The sequence below is a fragment of the Ictidomys tridecemlineatus genome, chromosome 2 (genome assembly GCF_052094955.1).
Source record: "Ictidomys tridecemlineatus isolate mIctTri1 chromosome 2, mIctTri1.hap1, whole genome shotgun sequence".
Lineage (NCBI taxonomy): Eukaryota > Metazoa > Chordata > Mammalia > Rodentia > Sciuridae > Ictidomys > Ictidomys tridecemlineatus.
This window is the reverse complement of record NC_135478.1, coordinates 153,848,838-153,874,511: the sequence shown is the minus strand read 5'-3', so window position 1 is coordinate 153,874,511 and position 25,674 is coordinate 153,848,838. Positions and strand designations below refer to the sequence as shown.

At 34.3% G+C, this 25,674-nt stretch overlaps 1 protein-coding gene and 1 long non-coding RNA gene across 5 annotated transcripts in view; one reads left to right on the top strand and one right to left on the bottom strand.

Annotated features, from left to right (window-relative positions):
* The window catches only part of Itgb8 (integrin subunit beta 8), a 95,287-nt gene extending 89,928 nt beyond the window's left edge, over window positions 1-5,359 (top strand). For all 4 annotated transcript variants that reach the window (XM_021728749.3, XM_040291743.2, XM_021728747.3 and 1 more), the window contains one exon: window positions 81-5,359. In XM_021728749.3, coding sequence (XP_021584424.1) covers window positions 81-203 — 123 coding nt within the window. In that variant the 3' untranslated portion in view covers window positions 204-5,359. The remainder of the gene's footprint in view (window positions 1-80) is intronic.
* Window positions 1-25,674, bottom strand: part of LOC144375377 (uncharacterized) — a 57,692-nt gene that overhangs the window by 5,411 nt on the left and 26,607 nt on the right. The window lies entirely within an intron of this gene.

Below are 25,674 nucleotides of genomic sequence, written 5' to 3'. Positions count from 1 at the left end.
AAAATGTAATTATCAGTATTTTATTGTCTAGTTGCAATACTTAGGTCTTTAATTGATAACAATATTTCTTCTCCATCAAGGATAAGTTGCTTCTGCAAAGTGTTTGCACAAGAACAGTAACCTACCGCCGTGAGAAACCTGAAGAAATAAAATTGGATATCAGCAAACTAAATGCTCATGAGAATTTCAGGTGTAATTTCTAAACAAAGATACAAGAAAACTTTATGGAAAACTGGATTTTTAAAATAATTGCTCCTAAAAAAGTAAAATTTTAAAAGTCACAGGAGGAGAAAAATTGTTCAAGATCATGCCAGTTCCTGGTTGTATACTCAAATGAAGACTGACAAGCATCCTCATTGTCATGTGACTCACACAGCTGCTGAACTTTTCAGAGAAAAATGTGTCTTACTACTGTTTGAGACTAGTGTCGTTGTAGCACTTTACTGTAATATATAACTTATTTAGATCAGCATAGAATGTAGATCCTCTGAAGAGCACTGATTACACTTTACAGGTACCTGCCATTCCTACACGTCCCAGAGAGACACGATGCTGTGAGACAGGCGAGCCTCGTGTCCCTACAAGGGTGCAAGTCATTCCTGCCAGAACATATGGATGAAAAACATAACCTGGTAGTTACATACCGAAGTGGCCAAATGCTTCAGCAATTGGTGTTTCATTCATTCAGGAGGTGAACAGCATAGAACCTTAATCATAAGGGATACTATTTTGAGACTGTTGTAGTTTGATGCATGTGTGTTTGTTTCCTTCTTTTCACAAAATGGATACTAATGCCAATGTTCTTTCTTCTTTGCATTTATATTTTGTTTTTCCTCCTTCCAGGATAAGTTTATATATATTGCAGATGACTGGATTAAATAAGTGCTAAGTTACTACTGCCATAAAAAACCTGTAATACAATGTCACTTTATTAGAATACTGGTTTTAAAAGCTGAATGTTAATAAGGGACACTGTAAAGTAGCATGTAAACCTGAATAGCTTCATTGTTTGAAGATGTGGTATCTTCTTACCTGGTAAACTGGATGGATTGTTTCACTATTTCATTTGCCTGATCTGTAGGTTGGAATTCACAAGGTATTTAGAAACTCTGCCTCAGCAATGTACTACATTTTTGAATGAGTTTTCTTAGATTTTGAGTCCAAGTTGATGTCAACATTTTTCAGATGAAAAGCTATATTATTTTGCCTTTCAGTGCAGCCTAAGGACATTCTTTCTCTAAATTGCCCCAAACCTATTCACTAGGATTCATAAGAATATAAAATTGGAAGAGGAAAGGTAATATCTTAAAAATAAGATAATTCTCCATTTTAGTTAGTCAGGGAATTGAGGCTTACAAAATTTAAGTGGTTACTTAAAAACCACCCAGGAGATAAAAATGGCAGCATTAGAGAAGGAGTTCTGACTTCTAATTGCAGGCCAGTGTTCATTGCATGATGTTATGCTACCTCTCGAAATTTAAAATATTCAACTGGCAAATATTTTTAAATGTGATTTACTGAAGTCTTAAATATATGCTCCTGAGAAATTTTCAGAAGTAGAGAAAAGTAATTCCAATTGAGTTGTCCATAATGGGTTCTAGTCTTTCCTGCTAATCAGCTTCTGAGAAGAGACAGCAATGTGGTGGAAATATGGGGAAATTCTTCACATTATAAATCTGTATGAACAGCACCCTCTGGGGTTGTACCCTACTCAACTCAAGACCTGAATACATCTCTACCTTCCCCAATGGAAACTTCTTCACAATTACCATATCCCTACAGACTTACTCAGTCTGAATCATGGACTAGCTGTCCCACTATCATCTGAGCAGTCCAGAATTTTACCTATGACAACCAAACAATATATTTAAAACATCTTCTTGTAATTCCCAGATTTTCTGTCTTCCAGAACTTCAGTGAAAGTTCTAGATGAAGACTCACCTCCATCCTATATTCAGCCCTAAAGAGAACTGAAAAACATGTTTAGTTTTTCTGGAGCCAGCGGACAGCAGCTCCATGAGCTGTTCTCTGCAGCCAAGCAATTATAATACTAAAATGAATGCATTCCAAGTGAGAAACTTGGGAACATTGACATAATTCAATACTGGGACTCATGTAAGAAAACTTTGGTAACTAAAGATAATGTAAAATTTGTAATTTTAAGCCTATCAAATATAATATCTTTCCATAAATATATAAATAAATGTATGTCTGACAACCTCCCAAAATGAAAAAAAGTGGGAGACATCCTTTAATTAAAAGGCTGGCAATTTAAAAATTAATAGTTCAGTGTTTATGAGCTACAAACTAATTTCCATATGGAAATGAGCAAAAGAGCTTAAGAAAATGAAGTCCTTAAAAATCAAGGATTTTTTTTTTTTTTTATCTCACTAGTTTGCACTAACTTTAAAATGGACCAAGCTGTTAACATAGGAAGAGACAAACTTCCTTGTAGGCAATTTAAAGCTAAGTGATGACTGTAGCTGTCTCTGAATGTCATATGCTTTTTTTCCTGTTTTTCTTTTTTCCTACTTAAAGAGCTAATTCTTAAAGGTTTTAGGGCTTATACTTTACTTGAATAATTGATGTTTTTCTGTGTAATGGTTTCTGAGAAGTGAATTAATATTTGACTAGTTAGAATTAATTAAAAGATAAGGGGAAACAGGGTATTCTTAGATTAAATAATTTATGTAAATAGAGCCTATTTTCAACTACTATGACCACAGGAGCCTTTTGTATTCATTGATATTAAACACAATTTTAAATTATTAACAAAACTTAGAACTTGAACAACATGTCTTGGTACGGCAACAATTTTGTGCCCTCAAGTATGTAATGATTATGAAAATGTGCCCCATGCACACTATGACACAACTGGATGCAATTTATTTCTCTAGGGCATCTTTACACTGCAGTGCACATGTGCTCATAAGTGTTCAACATATTCTTTGAAATTTGCTAGTATTTATTAAGCCATGGACATTCTCTGGAAGACATAAAAATTCACTAGAAATCAGATTATGTTCTAAATGTTCATTTTAGCTTTGATTTATAAAAATAACAACCACCACCACACCAAGAACAATACTAGATATCTCTGGAGGCATTTAAAAAAAAAACTCAAAATACTAACATTAATGGGTGCATCACATTCAACACTTCACTGAAAAATAAATTCCTTATTTTTTTCTTTTTTTAGCATTCACTTAACCTCCCCAGAAGATATTTTGATGTGTAACAAAAGGCATCCATGAGACACTGAAATATTTCAGGATGAGCTATAAAATTAGATTGCTTCTCTCCATCAAATTATAAATTGTTCCTGTTGTCCTAAATCCTTTTTTTTTTTTTTCATTTGCTTTTCCCAAGATTTCCTTAAAGCTTCAGGCTCAAATAGTCTAATTGTGAAAAATAATGGAATTTAAGGGCATAATTAAATTCTTCATTTCCAAACACCTCTTGATTTTAACACTCATTTGAATATATGCTCCTGAACAAAGACAGACCCATTCATGTGCATATTGCACTCTCTTTTGTTTACTCTTAATATCCAATTTATGGCTATTCTTATCTATGTTGACCTTAAGAACTCCATTTCATCCAAAGCAAACCTTTTCAAATGAATGCAGAATGTTCTTTTGGATCATTTGCATCTTCTTTTAAAATTCCTCTATAGCAATTTATTATGTCTAACTGATCATACACATCTATATGTGTGTTTCATTGATTCTAAGACAGTTTTTCAATTAACCTCTCCAAAATTGTCATGTCTTCTGAAATTGTTGGCATCTTAGGTGCAGTGTTGAAAAGTGTGCTTGAATAAATATTACACTAATTCACCTTTAAATAAACATTCATAGGTATGGGATAATCCTTTTCTTTTAAATGTTTATGAATTAATGTCTGATAACATCTGAAGCCAATTTTCAATACAACTGAATCACAACTCAATAGGGAGCTTAACTGTCTGATTATCAAGTCAGCTTCTGCAGATCTTTAAGTTGCAAAAGCTCCTTCAGGCTCCCGTTTATGTTCTATGCTAAGTAATGATTAATTCAGCAATCCTCACTAACTGACTAGAATGGGTAAGTTTATTTTACTTAACTTTTTTTTTTTATTCCTTTCTAAAGAAATCCTTTGTATATGATCATCTCACTTGTAAACAAAACTAACTGGAAAAATATTCCATGAAACCATCGTAATTAGATTTTGTAGCATCTTGTTTGTCTTTTATCAATGGAAGAAAATATGAAACAACCAGTCTTGTGGAAAACAACTTTGCTCTTGGGTCCTCCTACTTTTTTTAAACTTTTCTTTATACTTTTTGTTCTTTTGATGTTTTCCTTGGTTCTGATACATTTACCTTTAAGCCCATGTAATGACTGTTTTAAAACTGCATATTTAAATTATTTTGATTATGTGAAACAATTGTTCAGCTCTCTGGGCAGCTTTTTTTGAAATACCTGAGAGTAATGACACTACTCTTGTATCTACCTGAAATATTTTTCTGCTTAAAATTTACCTTTGGAAGCTAACTCTATTAATGAGATATCTAGTCTTTATGATCAACTTCAGTTAAAATTGTCTAACACAATAAAATAACCACTGCAATCAAGGATGGAAAATGTGTGACACGTGTAAAGAACTTTGACTAACTTTACACTATGCCACAGACAAATGTGATTCTGATGAATTCCACACAATGACAAGTATGGTACATAGATTTTATTAAAAATATTTAGTATAAAATATTTTAATTCTAAATTATAAGAAAATACAAATTTGCACATATTAATATAGAAATTCATTTTGTGTATATTTAACATACATTTAAACTATTTTACATTTATCAGCTACTTTATTAAGGTTTTTTAAACCTCTGCAAGAAAATTAGAAATGTTTTTTAAATTATCAGTAACATAACCTTATTTTGTTTCACTTAACATGTACTGCCTTTGTAAAAAAGAAATTTAATATAGATGTATTTTTAAATTAAAATTTTTGTGTATTAAATAGCTCTAAGAAAGAAACAAATTCTTACTGAACATGTTTCATATTATTTCTGGCTTTGGATTATACGTAAAGTTAAATTGCCTTAAATGATACAAAAGATTGAGGTTTTAATTTCACGTAATATGCTATGAACCTGTTCATGTAACTCTGACTACTAACTTCTGTTTTATGTATTTATTAAAGAGCTGACACTGTAGATTGTTGTGAGATGTTTATTTTTCTAACAGATCTTATAGGAGTTATGACAAGGCATTCAATTAATGCACCATTCTGTTTAAAAGTAGGTGATAAATGACATGAAATTTTCTGTTTTAAAATAAAATGTAAAGGCTAAGAATACACAGAATGCTTCTTTATTTACCACGTGTCCTATGACCCTCAAAGTTGCTATACAGCAGCACATTGTCACTTAGGAACGTGTAGTAATGACCACACACCATCACTGGCAGAGGCCACTTCCTCATGTATAGAAACTACTACTTTTAGACTATTGTGGGGCCAATGGTGAAGAAGTGGGGCTGTCCTGACTGCCCTTTTCCCTTTGGATAGCTGCCCAATGGTGGCAACAGGAGGGACTTCCTTATGGCAAAGAAAGAGAAATTAACTAGATGTTAAAACAAGATTTTTTTACCTGCAAGGGATTTGTGCCATTAAATATATGTTACAAATCATAATACATATATAACATGAACTTCAATTGTGCCTTTTAGAGAATCATACTTCAACAACTGAAATTTATTTATTGAGTTCTGTTGTATTGTGCTTTTCCTCTCTTCATCCTAGGGAAGAGAATAAAGGAAAAGTATAGGAGACACATTAAACATTAAATAAAACATATACACAGAGTCTCAGTCCTTAAGGAGCTTTTAACAGTGTAACACACATTTAGATAGAAGGTTTTGCTGGAGAGGTCAGACAGAAGCTATCAGAAGATCTCACAGATGTTTATTTTTGAGAACTCATCCCAGTTCTGTCTGGACTATAGTCTTTCAGGCTTAGAATCTTGATTTTTGTAGCTAGGCATAGTGATACACGCCTATAAGCCCAGTGGCTCAGGAGGCTGAGGCAGGAGACTCCCAAGTTCAAAGCCAGACTCAGCAGTTCAGCAAAGCCCTGAGCACCTTAGCAAGACCCTGTCTCAAAATAAAAGATAAAAAGAGCTGGGAGTGTGGCTCAGTGGGAAAGTACCTCTGGATTCAATTCCCAGTACTCACTCCAAAAATGTTTGATTTTGTTATGACTAGTGTTTCCTGTTCTTCCCTTCCTCCTTTAGTAAAGGAATTTACCTCCTGAGTTTCAGCCAAGCACACCATAGACTCAAATGCCTAGACTCCTTTGCAGCTATGGCTATGTGTGGATACAGTGAGATAGAAGAGGAGGTGATAGGTGCAACTTTGGGTCTTACTTCCTCTCCCCCTTTTTGTTGGATGGAACAAATGGAGCCACTGCCTTAGCAAAGGAAGTCTGTGCTAGGGTGGTCAGTTACTCCTTATCTATAGATGCTTCTTCAAAGCTAATACCTGGTAGGTGGACTACGGTAGCCAAACCACTGCAGTTGATGTTACAGTGGATCATTTGTACTCTAATGATGTATTCTTTATGCAATTATCTCACGGAATCCTCAGCAACACAAATACCATTTTCCTTAACTTTCTAAATAAGGAAAATAAGACAGAGGATCTTACATAAATGCAAGCAGCCAATAAATGACCAAGGCAGGATTCTACCCAGATCCATTTTTCTTTCCATAAATGACTGACCATATTTCATTTTGAGAATAGTTTACTAGTTCATCACTTTTATCCCTATGTCTCACAAGTCAGATGTGATAAATAAAGTTCAGCAGATTATGTGCACAAATTCTACACAGGAAAAAGCAATCAGGCATTCAAAATAACAAATGAAATATTAAGTACACTCAGAAAATAGGGACTCCATCCAAGAACATTGAAATTTTGATGAGACAGCATGGGAACCAGTAATTACAGATCCTAGGTTATGGAGACTTTGATTTGAGGCTAAGAAGGTCAAGCTTTGGTAACTAGGAAGGAGAAAACTCTGAAGTTTTTGCATAGAAAGTAATATTATTGAAATTAAATATGGTTGGTATATACCTACATAATATAATTTTAAGCTTTAATTTTATACTCTAATACTAGATGTAAATACTTTAAACACTATTAAGTATTTAATATTATTAAATTATTAAATTCATTTTAATTGCTATTGTGAATTGTGCTGCTATGAACATCGATGTAGCAGTGTCCCTGTAGCATGCTCTTTTTAGGTCTTTAGAGAATAGACCGAGAAGGGGAATAGCTGGGTCAAATGGTGGTTCCATTCCCAGCTTTCCAAGAAATCTCCATACTGCTTTCCAAATTGGCTGCACCTTTCTCTTGCCATGCACAAAAGTTAACTCAAAATGGATCAAGGAGCTTGATATCAAATCAGAGACAGGGCGTCTGATACAAGAAAAAGTTGGCTATGATCTACATACTGTGGGGTCGGGCTCCAAATTCCTCAATAAGACACCCATAGCACAAGAGTTAATATCTAGAATCAACAAATGGGACTTACTCAAACTAAAGAGTTTTTTCTCAGCAAAAGAAACAATAAGAGAAGTAAATAGGGAGCCTACATCCTGGGAACAAATCTTCACTACTCACACTTCAGATAGAGCCCTAATATCCAGAGTATACAAAGAACTCAAAAAATTAAACAATAAGAAAATGAATAACCCAATCAACAAATGGGCCAAGGACCTGAACAGACACTTCTCAGAGGAGGACATACAATCAATCAACAAGCACATGAAAAAATGCTCACCATTTCTAGCAGTCAGAGAAATGCAAATCAAAACCACCCTAAGATACCATCTCACTCCAGTAAGATTGGCAGCCACTATGAAGTCAAACAACAAGAAGTGCTGGTGAGGATGTGAGGAAAAGGGTACACTTGTACATTGCTGGTGGGACTTCAAATCTTCCTTTTAGCAGTTGGCTAGATTATAGGTGATGAAGGAAGGAGTTAGTCAAAGAGAATTCTAATGCCAGCTTCAAAAGTCATGATGGGCTTCTATCCAGACTGGATAAAACTCCCAATCTGGTCTCACAAATCGTGCTTCTTGCCAATCCACTTTTAGACTAAATTCTCACTTTATCAAAATATTTGGCCAGACAAAACTAAAACTGGGAATTGTTAAACCGTGTCAATGATCATACTTTCAAATATTATTAAAATAAACCTAACTGAAAGATAAGCAATATCTCATTTAATGTAATTGTTTATGTATGAATATTGTAGTCATAATGGGAAGCAGCATGGACAGCATTTTGAGAAAAATAAATGTCACCTTGGGTTTCAGAGCTATAGTCCTTTGGCACTTATTTCAGCTGGTGTGTTATTTGGAAGGAAGAATACAGTGTTCTTCAGAATTCTTACAGAGAATTGTCTTAAGATCTGAAAATATCTTCACACTGGACTGGTTAGAGAAAAACTCTTTCTTTACTGGGCTTTGGCATGCTCTATATTTTTCTTTGTTCTAATTTTTAAAAAATCACTTTTGTCACCATTTAAAGTCACGAGGAATAATTTTACTTAATGATTTTTAAAACATTTTCCCCAATGGGAAAAAAAAAAAGGATAATGAGTTTATGAGTTTACAACTGTTCAAGGGTAGTTTCCAGGCCAGCAACATCAGTATCACCTGAAAACCTATTGGAAATACAGATTTTTGTTCACCAGCTCAATTTCTGAATCAGAAACTCTGGGAATGAAGCCCAGAAAAGGATTTTAACAAGCTTTCAAAGTGGTTTCTAATGCCCATCAAAGTTTGAGAACAACTTTCATAAAGAAGAAACACTGGCATCAGGAATCCTTAAGGTATAGAGAGAGTTTTACCAGAGTTGGAGAAAATAAAAGTATTTACAAGCAAGCATTCAAATTTTTCTCCATCCCACTAAAGTTTTCTCTTTAATTGTTAGCATATCTACTGTGAGCCTGGAAAAAGGGAAAAATTTTCTAAGGGTACCAATGAAGAGCAAAAGATAAAGAAAAAAATTGTGTATGTATACATGTAAGGGTCAGTCAAAACCAAAGAATAAATGAACTATAAAGGGGAAAAAATGGTGTGTTTCTCATCTTTGGAAAAATGAAGACAGAATAATAATTGGGAGATCATCTATCAACATGCAGGGAAAGGAAGGAAGAAAGAGGACTTGGTTGATGTGAATTATACAGAGACCTTCATTGTTGTATAAAATATATGTATGAAGATGTGAAAAAAATAAAATAAAACCTGTATGTTTGTCCACTTTATTTTACTGACACTCCAACTTGAAGATTAGTGTCTAGGAAGCTGCTGAACTGCTGTGTTAGGCTTTTGCATATTCCATTTTTCTAGCAACATACTAAATGGATGCAGGACCCAGCACATATAAAATAAGTGAAAAACTCCATCCTACAAGTGTTTACTATTTAGCTGGAGAGAGTAGCTTTCATTTTGGACAAGAATCTAAGTCAGCTTGTTGGTTAGAGAGGGCTACAAAGTTAGCTTAGGACCTCACCTTCAAGAGTATTATGGCAAAAAGAATCAAAGTCCAGGAGTGCCATTTTAAATACTGTCAACTAATAACCCACTGATGATAAAGGGAGAGATGCTTTCTATTCTTTCTGAAGATTATTGGTTTCATCAAGGATAATAGAGTAATTATGAATGACAAGTCAAATTTTCTCCCTTCTTTATCTTAATAATACACTGCTCATTTATTAATTTGTTTGGTCTCTGCCTAGAATATTTGTTATAAAGAACAAGAATTTTGTTTGAAGTTTCTCACAAAGATCTTATTTTTTAGTAAATATAATTTCTTGTATAATTTTGATGTCCTATTTAATTGGTAAGAAAAAAAATTAGAAGGGTAAGCAGTTGCTATAAAAATTTACTTTGAGTCTCCATCAGTAATGAGAGAGACAAATGAAGGCACAGGATGTAAGCAATGGAATCTACATGTATAGGTTTGGACTGGGCACCTACTAAGGGTTATTTGGGTGTCAAAGTGAGTGAGAACCCCATCCAGCATTTTCAGATTTTAATGAGCCAGGTTGTGGCTCAGTAAATCACTTTCATGCATGAAGCCCTGGGTTCAATCCCCAGTACTGGAAAAAAAATAAGATTTTCAAAAGGAATGGTATTGAGAGACTGCTCTGGGAATTGATGCCCCTCAGGCCATGGAGAATATAAAGAGAGAAAAGGAAAAGAGATGGAAGGAAGGAGATAGATTAAATATATATAATATATGTACATATATTATATATAGTATATATATTGTATATTTAATTACTTTGTATAAAAATTTTATGTTTATATATAATATACATATATCACTGCTATGAGTCTCTGCTCTACCTCTCTTTGAGGATGGAGTGAGATATATTCCTTCCAACCACCAGCCTTGTGGGGCTTCAAAGGAACTGCTAGAAAATTTGAAATGAATTCCTATAGTTAAGATTTAGAGAAGTCTGCTGCCTGATTCATGCTAGAGAAAGTCTTACTCATAGACAAGTACTGACAACATACATGGCTGTCTCCTCACTCCTCCAGGAAAATCAAAGGCACAAATGACTGCTACTACTTTTGTGTTTTTCCTGATTCTATTTAAATGTTTCTTCTCCTTCTATAGATAAGTTTACCATTTGAAACAGAAAAAAAGAAGTGCCATCTTTTTCCTTTCAAATATTAAAACGATAACATCACATTCTTTTCAGGAATGATGTTCTATATAATTTACAATCCCCTACCCATGACTAAAGAATCTGAAACGAACAAAAAACATTGGTTGACATTTTTTTCAATAAAATTATTATTTTCTAAAATCCATTACCATTTATATTTTATAGCAATCCCATTTATGAGATTACTTTGCATAAAAGATTTGCCTTAACATAGATTGGTTTTTCAAATATTGATTATTTTTCCTTTGGCAATTTCATAGATTCTTTTTTGTTTAAGACTAAGTCCTCTGGAAAAAAAAGAAAGAAATTCAAAATGTTTTTGAGTATTTAAAATGACTGCCATGCTCTCCTTTTGTCCTTGGATAAACCGTAAAAAAGACCAGTGATTAAGCATAATGCTTCATTACCTTTTCCTTTGATGACAGGAACTGTAATGGGAAGACAATTATGTAGAACTCTGAGTAGAATGGTAACTAAATATGCCATCTTTTCAATTTCCCCTATTAATAAGACACACACACATTTTAAGCCTCCTCCACCTCCTTAGTCATTTGGTAAGAATAAGCATAAGTCTTATCTCTCTATTCTGGTGAGGGGATATAATGGCCTAATTAGTCAGTAATCACTTGAAAACAAGAGCAGAATAGAAGAAACCCACACACTTCCAAAGAGTTGGGGAGAAAATAACTGCTGTCTTTAAAATGGTGGTGAGTGAAGGTGGCAGAGAATTTTCAAGATCGGTGTGGGTGTCTCAAGAATAAGGGAGACAAATGTAGAGAAATGTCACAGGAGGAAAAAGGTACATCATTTAACTACCAGACCTGACCCATACACACACACACACACATACATGCTTATATACATAGATACACTCGCAGATAAACATGCATGCTTATACACACATATGCCACTTATAAACATACACACACATGCATATGAGCTGTCACATCAGTCATGGCACAGCTTCCTAGGGCCTCTTTATATATGATTTATACCTAACATACTACATAGATCCTAAGCTTAGTATTGCATGCATTTTGATAAATGATTTACAGCCAGGAAAGTGTCATTCAATTAAGATAAAGAGCATTGCCCTCTCTTTAGAGTGCTCTTTATGCCCCATTCCTGTCAATTACTTTCCTGCTGTGATGGTTAATTTTATGGATGAACTTGACTGGGTCATGGGACCAGATTTGATTCAATATTATTCAGGATATTTCTGTGAAGGTGTTTTTCGGGTCAGATTTACCTTTGAATTTGTGCCCTCCAGGTAAAACAGATTGCCCTCTGTAATACCAACAGTCTCATCATGTGAGTTGACCACCTGACTAGAACAAAAGGCTGATGTCACCAAGGCAGAGGGAATTCTCCAGCATCTTGTCTTTGAACTCGAACTGCATCTCTTCCCTGAGAGATATTAAGTGCTTCTTATTATTATTCCTTATTTTCCTGTGCGATATTAAGTGCTTATTTTTATGTTATGCCATCAAGCTTTGCAGCTAAATTGCTGTGCTATAGTAAAACTAACACCCCATTCATATCTTCTTTGGAAAAATGTCTGTCAAAGCCTTCAGTCTAACTTTAAAATTTGGTTATTCACTCTCTTATTATTTGAATTAAAAGAGTTCTTTATGCTTTGGATATAAGTCTTCTCTAAGATCTGTGTTCTGTAAATATGTTTATCAGTTTTCTGCTTCCTTCTCTTGTGTTTTTTCTATTTTAATTTTCTTAACAGCATCTCTCTAGAAAAGAAGGTGGGTAATTTGAAGAAAACCAATTTGTTTTTCTCTTTTATGTGGTCATGCTTTTTGGTGTCATATCTGAGACATCTTTGCCAAATGAAAAGTCACATTTTTTTTACCTACATTTTCTTGCAAAAGTTTTATAAATTTAGGTTTTTACATTTAGATATGTGATCCATTTTGAGGTTTTTTTCCCTTACATAGTGTGTATTCAATTTTTAGTTATCTAATCCTCCCAGCATTATACTCAGAAGCCTATTATTTTTCCATTAAATAACGTGAGCACCTTTGTCAAAAAATTGACTGAATATATGTGTATGGCTTTCTAGATTCTGTTCAGTTCCATTGATTCATATGTCTATCCTTCAATGACATTTGTTGCCTAGATTACTCCAGCTTTCTAGTAAATCTCAATATCTGAATCATCCAACTGCATTTTTCCTTTTCAAAACATCTTTGGCTATTTCAGCTATTTTTCTTTTCCATATGTATTTAGAAATATATTTTTCAGTTTTCGTTTTAAAAGATTGCTGAGGTTGAGACTGAGACTGTTGAATACATCAATCAATAAAGGGAGAATAGCATCTTAATATTGATTCCTCTGATGCATGTACATACTATATTTCTCCATTTACCTAGCTCTTCTTTTATTTTTCTCATTCGTTACATAAACAGAGATTTTACACATATTTTGTTAGAATTATCTCTCAGTATTTATACCTTAATGATCTTTTAATAGTACTGTTTTATAAATTTCAATTTTAATTTTTCATTGTCAGTGTAAATAAATAAAACTGATTTGAGGGTATTGACCTTTTCTCCTATGGCATTGCTAAATTGACTTGTTAGTTTTAGTAGCTGTTTTGGAGATTTTTTAGTATTTTAAGTGCAGATGATTACATCATCTGGGGCAGGACCTCCAGGACAATGTTGAGTGGGAAAGATAAGAAAAGATGTTTTGCATTGTCGTCAGCTTTGGGTTAAAGCATTGTGTCTGTCATTATTAATGAAAATACTAGCTGTGGGCTTTTGTTTTATGCTCCCTGTGTCAAGTTGAGGAAATTCCCTTCTGTTCCTAATTTACTGAGAGGTCTTTCACAACAGATGTTGAATTCGGTCAGATGCTTTTTACTACCTCTAACAACATGATCATACTTGTATTGCTTTTTTTTTCTAGCATGTTAATATGGTGATTTATATTTATTGATTTTTTTGGAAGTTTGAATCAGTCCATCTGCTTGTACAGCCCTCCATATTATAACTTTACACATTTCACCAGGTTTCATAGGAGGCACAGTCACAAGCCCTGAGCTGTGGTTTCTCACTCTTCAGCCTGGCTGATGCATATCTCTTAAACTTCAGTACTTCTCCCCCTTCATCTTTTGGGATCCCTATCTCACTTCAAGATGGAATTTTACTTCCATCTCCTCCATTGGCTTCTCCAGTCTCTTAACTCTCACCTCCATGGGCCGATCATTCAGACATGATTTTTCTTCCAATTTATTTTTTATTTGCAAAAAGTCACATGAGGAAGAAGGAGATATTGCCAGGGCAAGGGATTGCAGGAAGGTGGGAGAGAAGGCAAGAGGCAGTGGGAAGAGCACTAGGGAGGCAGGTTAGATATTTAAGTTCCATGGTGGGTATTTTTCTCCTAATTCAACACAGGCAATTGCTTGTTTTAGTTCCGGGGAGATTCCAGTCATGCTATTTATGATCACAAATCATCTTCCTCCCACCCTTAACTGCTCTTGGAGCTATAATCTGGAAATCTGTAATCCTTTTCTTTTTGTGGAACAGGAGAGATAAACAGAACCTGCTGTTTCTTCCAAAATATTTTGTAAAACTACCAATTCAAGAATAAGGTAAAATGTTACTTATTCAACAAATGCTCAGCAGCATCTTATATGAGGCACTTTTCTAAGCTTTATACAAGATGTAAAAATGAAATTCTTTTGACATCTCTGAATTTGTTATACACAATGAACTGTGTATACTTATTCTTTGTGTTGAAATTCTTACTCCTTTCTAGTTCCCAATTCCAAAAACGCACTCGGGTTGTTTCTCCACATGAAAAAGTGCAATTCAATTTACAAGTACTAAAGTATTTGGTCACATAAACACATTAACATAGTTTGACACCACCAGTTTCATTATCAAACAATCATGAAATGCAACCCTTTGTTAAATTATGGAATATTTTCTCATAATCTTTGAATAGAAAATCAACTTTCATTATCGAAAACTGGTTTTCATTAAAAATTAAAGATAAAAAGCATCTTGCTTAAAACCAATGTTGAGAATTAACACAGTGTGGGAGCTTTCGAAAGGGTAGCTTTAGGGAGCATTAGGACTTCTGTGACAAAACTGGCAGCACTTGTGGAAGGGTTTAGCCATCTATGCTTTTAGACGTCTTCAGCGTTGACCTTAGTAACAGTCTGTAGATGATTATTAAATTACCTGGGTAAGGAATTTCAAACTGCTAAATATTTCTTTTTAAAATTTATTTGTTCATGTGGCAGACATACCACAGAGTAACTGCCTGGGAAAAGAGAAATTGCCAAACATTGGATTAGCATTACTTCTACCCTCAGATCTGAATCCTAAGATACAACTGTGAAACTTTGGTGATTTCCATGATCCAAGATGAATAACAAAGAAGAAAGTCTTACACTGTCAGTGATCGTGGGGATTTTTCTCCCTTATGTTAGAATTCTGCTAGCTAAAGTCCAACTGGAGTATAAAGCACTGCATGGCTAGAGTGAAATGTAGAGCTTAAACAGAAAGCATTAGTCTTCTACAGTAGAAATCACAGAATTTCACTCCTGAGGGACCCCAGTGCTGCATTACACACAACCTAATTCTATCTTGAACAGCAGATAAGACATAGCCTGAGAAAAACTATGTATTCCCCTTCCTTTGATCCTCTGAATCTCTTATTTTCGGTAAGCTTTTTTTTTCTGGTTTAGAGTAGCCATCTGCCTACAAACCACTCATAAAACAGTGGGGACAGTTCAGTGTATTAGAGCCAGGAGGGAATGTAGGCAGAGTGGAGGGAAGATGAGGACCAGGCATACCCTATGCCAGCCCCTCGCTGAGCCATTCCACACCTGGATCCAATCTCCACACATCCATAGAAAACGACCCTCTCTTACTCCCTATGCCCTTTCCATCTCTCTTCACATCGTCCTCTTTGTAAGGTATTTTGCTATATTATTTGAGTAGATCCAATTCTCCTACAGAATATAAGAAAAGCAAATAGGATTGAAAAAAACTTGTAAGAAACATTAAATGTAAATAGTAAGTATAAAAGTAGCTTGAGAGACACAGGAGAAACTTGTGTGATGTTTAGACACAAAGTTATTGACCTGTGAGACACGTCGGATACAGTTAAAGAAGAGCATGAGTGTGATAAATGTAACACAGGAAGGGAAAGACCGGAAGGCAACAAAAATTCATGGTCTACTAAATGTTAATGAGGCAAAACTGATACCAAATATAATATTATTGAGAAACTGAATACTCATGAGACCTTAAATGACTCCCACCCATGGGTGACATTCATTCTGGCTCTGATGTCCTCTACCTAAGACTCAGAAACAGAATCCAGAGTTGTTCCATAATATAATAGGAAAGCTACAATTGAGACCAGTCCACCTGGCCCCGTTTCTCTTCTACAGCACTAGTATTTATTGACTCTTGACACCTACCATCTGCTGAGTCCCTAGACCACCCTCAACCCTGATTCTAGTAACCATACAATGAAAATGGTCAAAAGGTAGAGAGAACGATGAGACAGAAGTATTATGTGAGCGTGATCCTGAGCCTCCACCCTCTCTATTAACTGACCCCATCTCTTTCTCGTGCTTCTCTTTTACATTGACTCAGCAAACCATGAGCTTGGAGAATTTTTGTTTAGTCTGAGTCTTTGTGTCCTGTGACCTCTGGGATAGCTTGCCTGGTTATGTCCTAAAGGCTACCATTGCATCTTGGTTGCTTCCACTGGGCACACTATCTTTCATACCCAGTGTCGCTTGGCCTTGCTGCCTTGATTGGGGCAATGAAAGGTATTTAAGGATTCCAAAAAACTCCAGATGATACTATTGAGCTCCTCACACTGATGACCACACCATGAAGCCTAAACCATGAAGTTTCTCCCTATACATGAACCTTTTTTATAGGAGTTGGCTAATGTTCCTTACATAATCGCCCTTGCTTTTATAATCTTCACATTGCCAGTTTTCCATTTTATTACTGTTTTTGTCTGCTTCTCTGCTTACTTATTTTTGGCTCGTTTTACCATTATGAAACACAAATTATTAATGGAATATTAAAGTGTTAGCTCTGTAATAAAAGAATATGACAAAGAGTGAACACGTTTTATTTTTACTTTTCGATTTTTAAGAGAGCATTTTTTTTTGCTCCACATTTTTATCAGTGTCACTGAGTACAATTAGTTCATTAGAAGCAAATTTTTGTAACCAACAAAGGAAAAGAAAGGCAAGTGATTCTTGCTACATAATATTTCTAAATATAATTCAGTTTAGAAATATTTTCCTCTGTTAGGGAAAAGAATGGCATATCACCTATAAACTGGTTTTACAATTTTGTATGTTATGGATCTTTTGAGTCATAAACATTAAGAATGGAATAAATGGAACATTCTCTTGCTCTAAACAGTAAACTGGACTTCACAAATGGATTTTATTCCTTTTTATACATAAATAAGAAGCTGGTTGTAAATTTTAAAAAAAGCTTGTTTATTCACTCCCATTTTAATATTCTTATCATTTAAAAATTCAGCAACAATGGGAAGGGGGCACCAAATAAGGATAGTTACCAAAGAGTAAGTAGAGAGAAGGGAAAGGAGGGAAGGGAAAGAGATATGGGGGACTGGGGATGTGGCTCAAGTGGTAGCGCACTTGCCTGGCATGCGTGCGGCCCGGGTTCGATCCTCAGCACCACATTCAGACAAAGATGTTGTGTCCGCCAAATACTAAAAAATAAATATTAAAATTCTCTCTCCCTCTCCCTCTCTCTCCCTCTCTCTCACTCTTTCTAAAAAAAATTATTAAAAAAAAGAGATATGGGGATAGGAAGGATAGTATAATGTAATAGACATTATTACTATATTTATATATATAGATATATCTGCATTACGAATGTAATTCTACAACATGTATACTCAGAAAAATGAGAAACTATATCTCATCTCTGTATAATATATCAAAGAGCATAAATGTATTTTACTGTCATGTATAACTAATTAAAACAAATTAAAAATTAATTTAAAAAATAAAAAATAAATTCAGGTATATTAGGTCATTATTGGAAAGATATTTCAAAGTTCTTCAAAGTGTTTCTCCCTCTTGTTTCTACAGTCATCTAGTCCCTTCTCCACAAATGTTAAATGTTTTTAGTTTCTTGAGTGTCAGGAGAAATTAGATAAAATATGATGACTCAATTCACTCAAACAAGTTTAATTTTTATACCACTCCCAAGTCTTGTTAGCTTGAAAGTAAGTATTTAATCAATTTCACCATAACACATTTAATATTTTATTATTAACAATGTAGTTATCATAATCATAGTAGAAAACTTTGGGTACTTTGTTATATACAAAGAAATTTTCAAAGTATATATTTTTGATACTCACTGAAACTCCTTAATAAATAAATTAATATTATACTACTATAATATGGGCTAATTTATAAAATATTCTTAATATTTTAGGTATTCTACAAAGTAATTTACCTAGATAAATAGCACTTAATACTCCAAAAAATCTTATAAGTTATTATTATCCCCAATTCACAGATAAGAAATAAAGACTTAACATGAATATAATTTTCCCCAAAATCACACAGCCAGAAGAAGTAGTCAGATCTTAAGTCAATATATTTATCTATTTGTATCTCCAAAGTCCATAATGTTAAAATTATGTTTGTGTGCCCTTTCTCAGAACTTCTTAAAACACTGTCTACTCTTCATTTAAACTTTTGGTTTTGTTCTATTAATTATGATACTGAAATCAACAATGCCTTGTAGTTTTATTGCCTTTATCCTGATAGTCATTTTCCACTTCCAAAATAAACTAAATATTAATAGTTTAATATTTAGCTAATATTTTAGTTAATATTTAGTTATTTTGGGGGGTTTTTTGGGTTTTTTTCTTAGTAAATGTTTTATTTCTAGAAATTCATCATTTGAATCAAATGTATGATATGTTAAGATCATTGTAAGGTTTTGAGCAACTAATACAAAAATTTTTTTAAAAAGAATTAATATAGAGAGTATTTTTTTCTATTGAATTCATTGATAAATTTGGTATTTTCCTTTCTGAATATAAAATTGGAAGTAACTTGATTTTGCTCCAAGTAATTAAGTAATTAATCATCCTAGCATCCATTATTGAATACCTTTCTTTCACTAACATGGAATTTACTTTAAATCACACAGACTAAAGTTGCATTCTTGTCTATAAATTGGAATTATGGGAATTTGGAAACATTCTACTATGATAATGTTGGTAAAGCATCACTCTGTGAGAAACAAAAGTATTTACACTCCAACAGAAAAAAAAAAAAGTCTCTCAAGAATATTGCCATTCCAAAAAGGGACAACCCCATCACTTTGTTGAACAATGCCATCGTGGTACCTGTAGCACAACATTATATATCCTGTTGAATGAGGTTCTTGGTCTCCATAGCCCTAGCCCTGCAACCAGCAACTCTAATTTTGGCTAGTAATGTCAGTTTGTACTCTAAAAAGTTTTCCTCACCAAAGATTGGGTTAGAAGTAGTTTGAGAGGTGATCTCAGGAATCTCTGGTAGGGATATGGGGAATTAAAAGAGAAAACAGAAAACAACCACTAAAGAGTGCATTACCAACCCTCCGCTGCTTGATAGCTGGACTGCCTGCTGGGAGCTCTCTAGGCACCAGTGTGGACCTGGCTCTTGAGCACTATCAACTAGTGATGTAAAGGAACTGGAGATTTTATGTAGCAACTCCCATCAGAGGGAGGCAGCCCAGAGGTGTCTGCTGTAACATTGAGACCCTAGGATTGGGATGGAAATGACAGCTTCTGTTGCATTTGAAAAATAGAAGAATATCTTGAATAAATTGTTGAATTGTGGGAAGCTCTTGAGATATAAGACATTCCCCAAAAGCTCAAGTGTAAGACAATGTAGGTGAAATGATGGGGTTGTGAGAGTTTTCACCTGATCAGTGCATTGATCCCCTGATAGAGATTATCTGGGAGAGAACTAACTGTAGGCAGGTGGGGAGTGCCTAGAAGAGGCCTATCACTGGGGACGTGCTTTTAAGATCAAACAGCACTCTCTCTTCTTCCCAATTGCCATATCCTGAGCTGCTTTCCTTCTCCACGCCAGTCAGTCATGATATGCTGCCTCACCTCAGGCCCAGAACAATGGAGTCAGTTACCTATGGACTGATACCTCTGAATCTGTGAGCTCCAAATCAACTTTTCCTCCTCTCAAATTGTTGTCAGGTCTTTTGGTCACAAAAGCAAAAAAGATGTCTAAAATAGAAGTCTTTAGGAAAAGTCCCTACTGATTGCTGTGTCAAATGTGAATACCTACTACAGTGATCTATCTATTCTGCTCTACCTGTTCTAGTTCCTCTAGGGTGACTTTTCTTGTCAGTCTGCTCTTGCACAACTGCCACATTTTAATCATGGTAGTTAGACATTTTAAGACAAATCTCTGTTTTTTACATTTCTTAAGAATGTTTTTACCTTGTCTCATTCTTACAGATGCAATTCATTTCAGAATTTTTCATCGAGTCTAGTATCTACCTCAAAAAGATATGCATTCTATTGGTAATTATTTTAAGATTACAAAAAATAATAATTTAGCAAGCATTGATCTGGGTAAAAGCAAGAGCAGTATTTTAATATAAATCTTTGCTCATAATTCTGTATTCAGTCTTCAACTCTGAATGCATTGTTGTGGCTTTATTCATAGACAATGCATATATTTTGGAAGATTATGGTTGGGTATACTCTAAGCTTCTCCTTTTTGCTATTTCATGAAGAATATCCCCAACTCATTTTATTAATATATCTTCTAGCTAGATACAAATTGAATTTTAAGAATGTCACAATTTTTATACATTTCTCTTATATCCAATCTATTTTTCTTTTACATTCTTACTTTTTTCTTATTTTCTTGTGCTGACTAGGTTATAATCGAATCACCTGAAAAAATGACCATTGCCTCTCCTGCCTTTATAAAATTCTATCATTATTATATATTTCTTTGAACCAAAGTATCATCCCTGAGGCACCATCTCCACCTTTGCTAGGGTGGAGATGTTTTGGGCTTTTATCACTCACCCTTCACTTAATAGTGCAAATTCACCATCAGAATCTCTCCAGGAGGGCATTTAACTAAGATGACTTAGCAGAGAGAGGAGAGAATTGTTGTGAGAAAGAGAAAGTGAAGAGTTGCTTCTAGGTGTGTGAAGATAGAATGTGAAAACTGCTAAGGTTGGCTGGGGAAATGCCCAAGAGTGTCCTTCTTTTGCAGTGCTGATTAGGGAAGACCTGATCTCAAGTGAACTTTCACTCTTGGAGCTGGACTCTTCCCAGGCCTGGATCTGGCTACTGTCTCCACTCCACTTGATGACAAGAAAGAACTGAGTGAGAAATGCTTTTACAAGGAGCTTGGACCAATACCCACACATTTCTTGAACCGACTGCGGTTGCATGCTTAGCACATGAATAGTAGAATATTCTGGATCTGATTACTGTACAACTGGATTATAAAGCATTATTTTAAGTTTCTCAAAATTAGCATATACAAAAGAAAGAGCTCCATTAGTTTTCATTCTAACTGCTCCAGACATTAAATGTTATTCAAAAAGTGCTTTAATTTAGCAGAACAAGAAAATGACTTCAGACAGAGGATTAGGAGCATTTTAAAGAACTCTTCCATATAGACATGGAGGAAGAACGTCTACAATCGGCAAACTCAAAATTTCTCTCAAGTATTATGTGGTTGAAAATAAGGGAAAAAAAGGAAGGACAGGGAGAATAAGCAAAGAAAATGAAAAAGTAGAAGAAACTCTTACATAACCATTAATTTAAGTGATTTTTCCAATCATTTCTAATTTTCACTTCTGTATTTTATTTTTTACTTTCTTTAATCAGTACACTCTTCTGCAAGCCATTTTCTTTAATATCTTTGAGGAAAATCTTTTCAGGGGTTCTTCAGATGGAAGTTCCTCTCGAAACTCAGAAAAAGCTGCCAAGTAAATTACCTTTAGAAAGAATTTAGACTAAAGCTCAAAACTTGCATTCAGCCCCAGGGAGTTAAGACTTTACAAAATCATTCAGGAATAGCTTTTGTGATTATCTTTTTTTTTTTGGTAAATGAAATAAAATTAACATGTTCTAATGTTTTGAAAATCTTCAGGCAGAGAAATGAAAATCCTAAAATATAAAACTAGAAACATATCTTTTAATTGGAACCAAGTGAACACCATCTGGGGTTTTCTTATTCTGCTTGGTCAACCCTTGAAAGTTCCATGTATTGTAGAGCATACTACTAAAATAAAGAAATTAGGTAGCATATATTTAATTATATATGTATATATAATTATATATATTAAACATATATATTTAATTATAGTCATTTAAATACAAAACTCAGTGAATAATATGACTGCCTTAATCATAGATTGGAAAATATTAATGTTTGAGTGTCTTTCAGTGGAGCATGGTTCTTGTGCAAGAATTCAATTAACACAGAATAGGTCAGAATTTTAATCTTGATTTACTTTTAAAAAATCTGATTAATGTATACAAAAAGGCAGATTCTGAATCAAAATAAAAGTTTTTATATTTTATTTAAAAAATTGTCACATGCTCTATCCCATAAAATCATCTAACACCTTCCATAATTTGTGCTGTCCTGGTATTTCAGGCTACTCCATATAATTAGATGAATATTGGACACTTGAAACTCTCAAAAATATGAAAGCTTTTTAAAATGCATTTTTGTTACTAGAAACTGCAATGAATGCTTAGCTATACCTTCACCTTGAAGTCTTACTTATTAAACACCAACAGCATTGTACTTCAAAATAATTTATGAAAATATAATTACAAAAATAATTTAAAATTTAATGGTATATCAAACTTTGATGGTCTTTTATTCTCGTCGCAACTCTGTCATAGTTTGGTTCCCTTTTACATAATGAAGAATTATACTGGCCTTGGTTTCTGGATACTAGAAGCTATCTTCTAAACTCTTGAAATTTCCACAGTAATAGGAATTTCTTTGTTATTGCCTTGGGGTCCCTGGGACCAGACCTGGTTTAGGCTAATGAGGTAGACTCAAGACAGGTTCTTGGATAGCTTATGTTAATGAGATGTTTCAGGATGGAGCTGTAGCAGATAGAAAGGAAGACCAAACATATGGTTAAAGGGTTGTAGCTTTGAACTAAGTATTAATCAGCCCAACTTTGGAGGAGAAGGAGGGGTAGAGATTGAGTTAAACAAATATGGCCAATCATTCAATCAGCCTATTTAATGAGACTTCAGTACACTAAGAACACCAAAGTTTGAGTGCGCTTCTCTGCTTAGCAATATGTATTTTAAAACATTTTAATTAATTTAATATGTATTTTAACACATTTTAATGGAACATCTTGATGTGCCAGAAGTTAACATATCCTGACCCATAGAGAAAGGATACACAAAGCTTTGGGTAGGAGACCCTGCCCAGACTTGCCCTCTGCATCTTTCCCTTTGGGTGTCATTGGTATATCCTTTTGCTATAATAAAACTATAATCTTAAGTATAGTGCTTCCTTGAGTTCTTTGGGTCATTCTAGTAAATTTTTACACTTGAGTGGGTAGCGAAAAACTCTGAATTTATAACCAAAAGTAAGGGCATCCTGAGGTTCCCTGAAATTGCAGCTCATGTTTGAAATGAAAGTAGATTTGTGGAGAACTGTCCCCATAATCTGTGAAGTTTGACCTAGTTACTGTCAGAATCCATTTCAGTGTTGTAAATGGAACTCACATCATGTTCTAAGGACCCTTCCAAGTTCATCTGTACCCTTTCTTTTCTGTTTCCTATTCTCTATTATTATGTCTACCAGTGATTTTATAGGGAAATTGGAGATTGAGATAGTGTTGTTTAAAGAAACCCTTAGGTTAAGATGTCAAAGCTTTTACACTATCATTTTTCCAACCACTTCCAAGGGAATAGAGTGATGGTCTCGTACCAGGATTCATTGCTGCAGCCCCTGTTCCTCAATGCCAAATTATCTTCCCTAAGCAACTATTTTAATCTCCCAAATTTGTTTAAAAAGAAAACTTTTATTTAAAAAAAGTCATATTCCTTAAAATGATTATCAGAATAAACTGATTTAAAAAGATAATTTTAAAAATAACTTAGCACTTTATTGCTAATAATATATTATATTATTATATCAGTTCTATTTTAAGAAGAAATATTTTAATATATAAGTTGCTACTAAAACAGATTTTTTTATTTTATTGATTTTTAAAAAAATAAATGACAGTGGAATGCATTACAATTCTTATTATACATTTAGAACACAATTGTTCATATCTCTGATTGTATATAAAGTATGTTGACACAAATTCGTGTCTTCATACATGTACATCGGATAATGATGTCCATCACATTCCACCATCCTTGCTAACCCCCCTGCACCCTTCCTTCCCCTCCCACCCCTCTGCCCTATCTAGAATTCATCTATTCCTCCCATGCTCCCCCTCCCTACCCCACTATGAGTCAGCCTCCTTATATCAGAGAAAACATTCGGCATTTGGTTTTTTTGGAATTGGCTAATTTAGGATTATCTTCTCCAACACCATCCATTTACCTGCAAATGCCATGATTTTATTCCTTTTTATTGCTGAGTAAAATTCCATTGTGTATATATGCCACATTTTTTTTTATCCATTCATCTACTGAAGGGCATCTAGGTTGGCTCCACAGTTTAGCTATTGTGAATTGTGCTGCTATAAACATTGATGTGGCTGTGTCCATGTAGTATGCTGTTTTTAAGTCCTTTGGGTATAGACCAAGGAGAGAGATAGTGGGGTCAAATTCCCAGATTTCCAAAGAATGTCTATACTACTTTCCATAATGCCTGCACCAATTTGCAGTCCCACCAGCAATGTATGAGTGGGCCTTCTTACCCCACATTCTTGCCAACACTTATTGTTATCTGTCTTCATAATAGCTGCCATTCTGACTGGAGTGAGATGATATCTTAGAGTAGTTTTGATTTGCATTTCTCTAATTGCTAGACATGATGAACATTTTTTCATATATTTGTTGATTGATTGTGTATGCCCTCTTCCAAGAAGTGTCTGTTCAGGTCCCTGGCCCATTTATTGATTAGGATATTTGGTCTTAGCTTTTTGAGTTCTTTATATACCCTTGATATTTGTGCTCTATATGATGTGTGAAGGGTAAAAAATTGCTCCCAAGTTGTAGGCTCTCTGTTCACCTCACAGATTGTTTCTTTGGCTGAGAAAAAACTTTTTAATTTGAATCCATACCACTTATTGATTCTTGGATTTAATTCTTGCACTATAGGAGTCTTATTAAGGAAGTTGGAGCCTAGTTCCACATGATGAAGATTAGGATCTACTTTTTCTTCTATTAGACACAGAATTTCTGGTTTAATTTCTAGGTCCTTGATCCACTTTGACTTGAGTTTTGTGCATGATGAGAGATAGTTGCATATGGATTTCCAATTTTCCCAGCATCATTTGTTGAAGATGCTATCTTTTCTCCAATGCATGTTTTTGGCACTTTTGTCTAGTTGAAGATAATTGTAGTTTTGTGGGTTAGTTTCTGTGTCCTCTATTCTGTACCATTGGTGTACCAATCTGTTTTGGTGCCAATACCATGCTGTTTTTGTTAGTATTTCTCTGTAGTATAGTTTAAGTTCTGGTATAGTGATGCCACCTGCTTCACTCTTCCTGCTAAGAATTGCTTTAGCTATTCTGGATCTCTTATTTTTCCAGATGAATTTTATGATTGCGTTTTCTATTTCTATGAGGAATGCCATTGAGATTTTGATCAGAATTGCGTTAAATCTGTATAGTGCTTTTAGTAGTATGGTCATTTTAATAATATTAATTCTGCCTGTCCAAGAGCAAGGTAGATCTTTCCATCTTC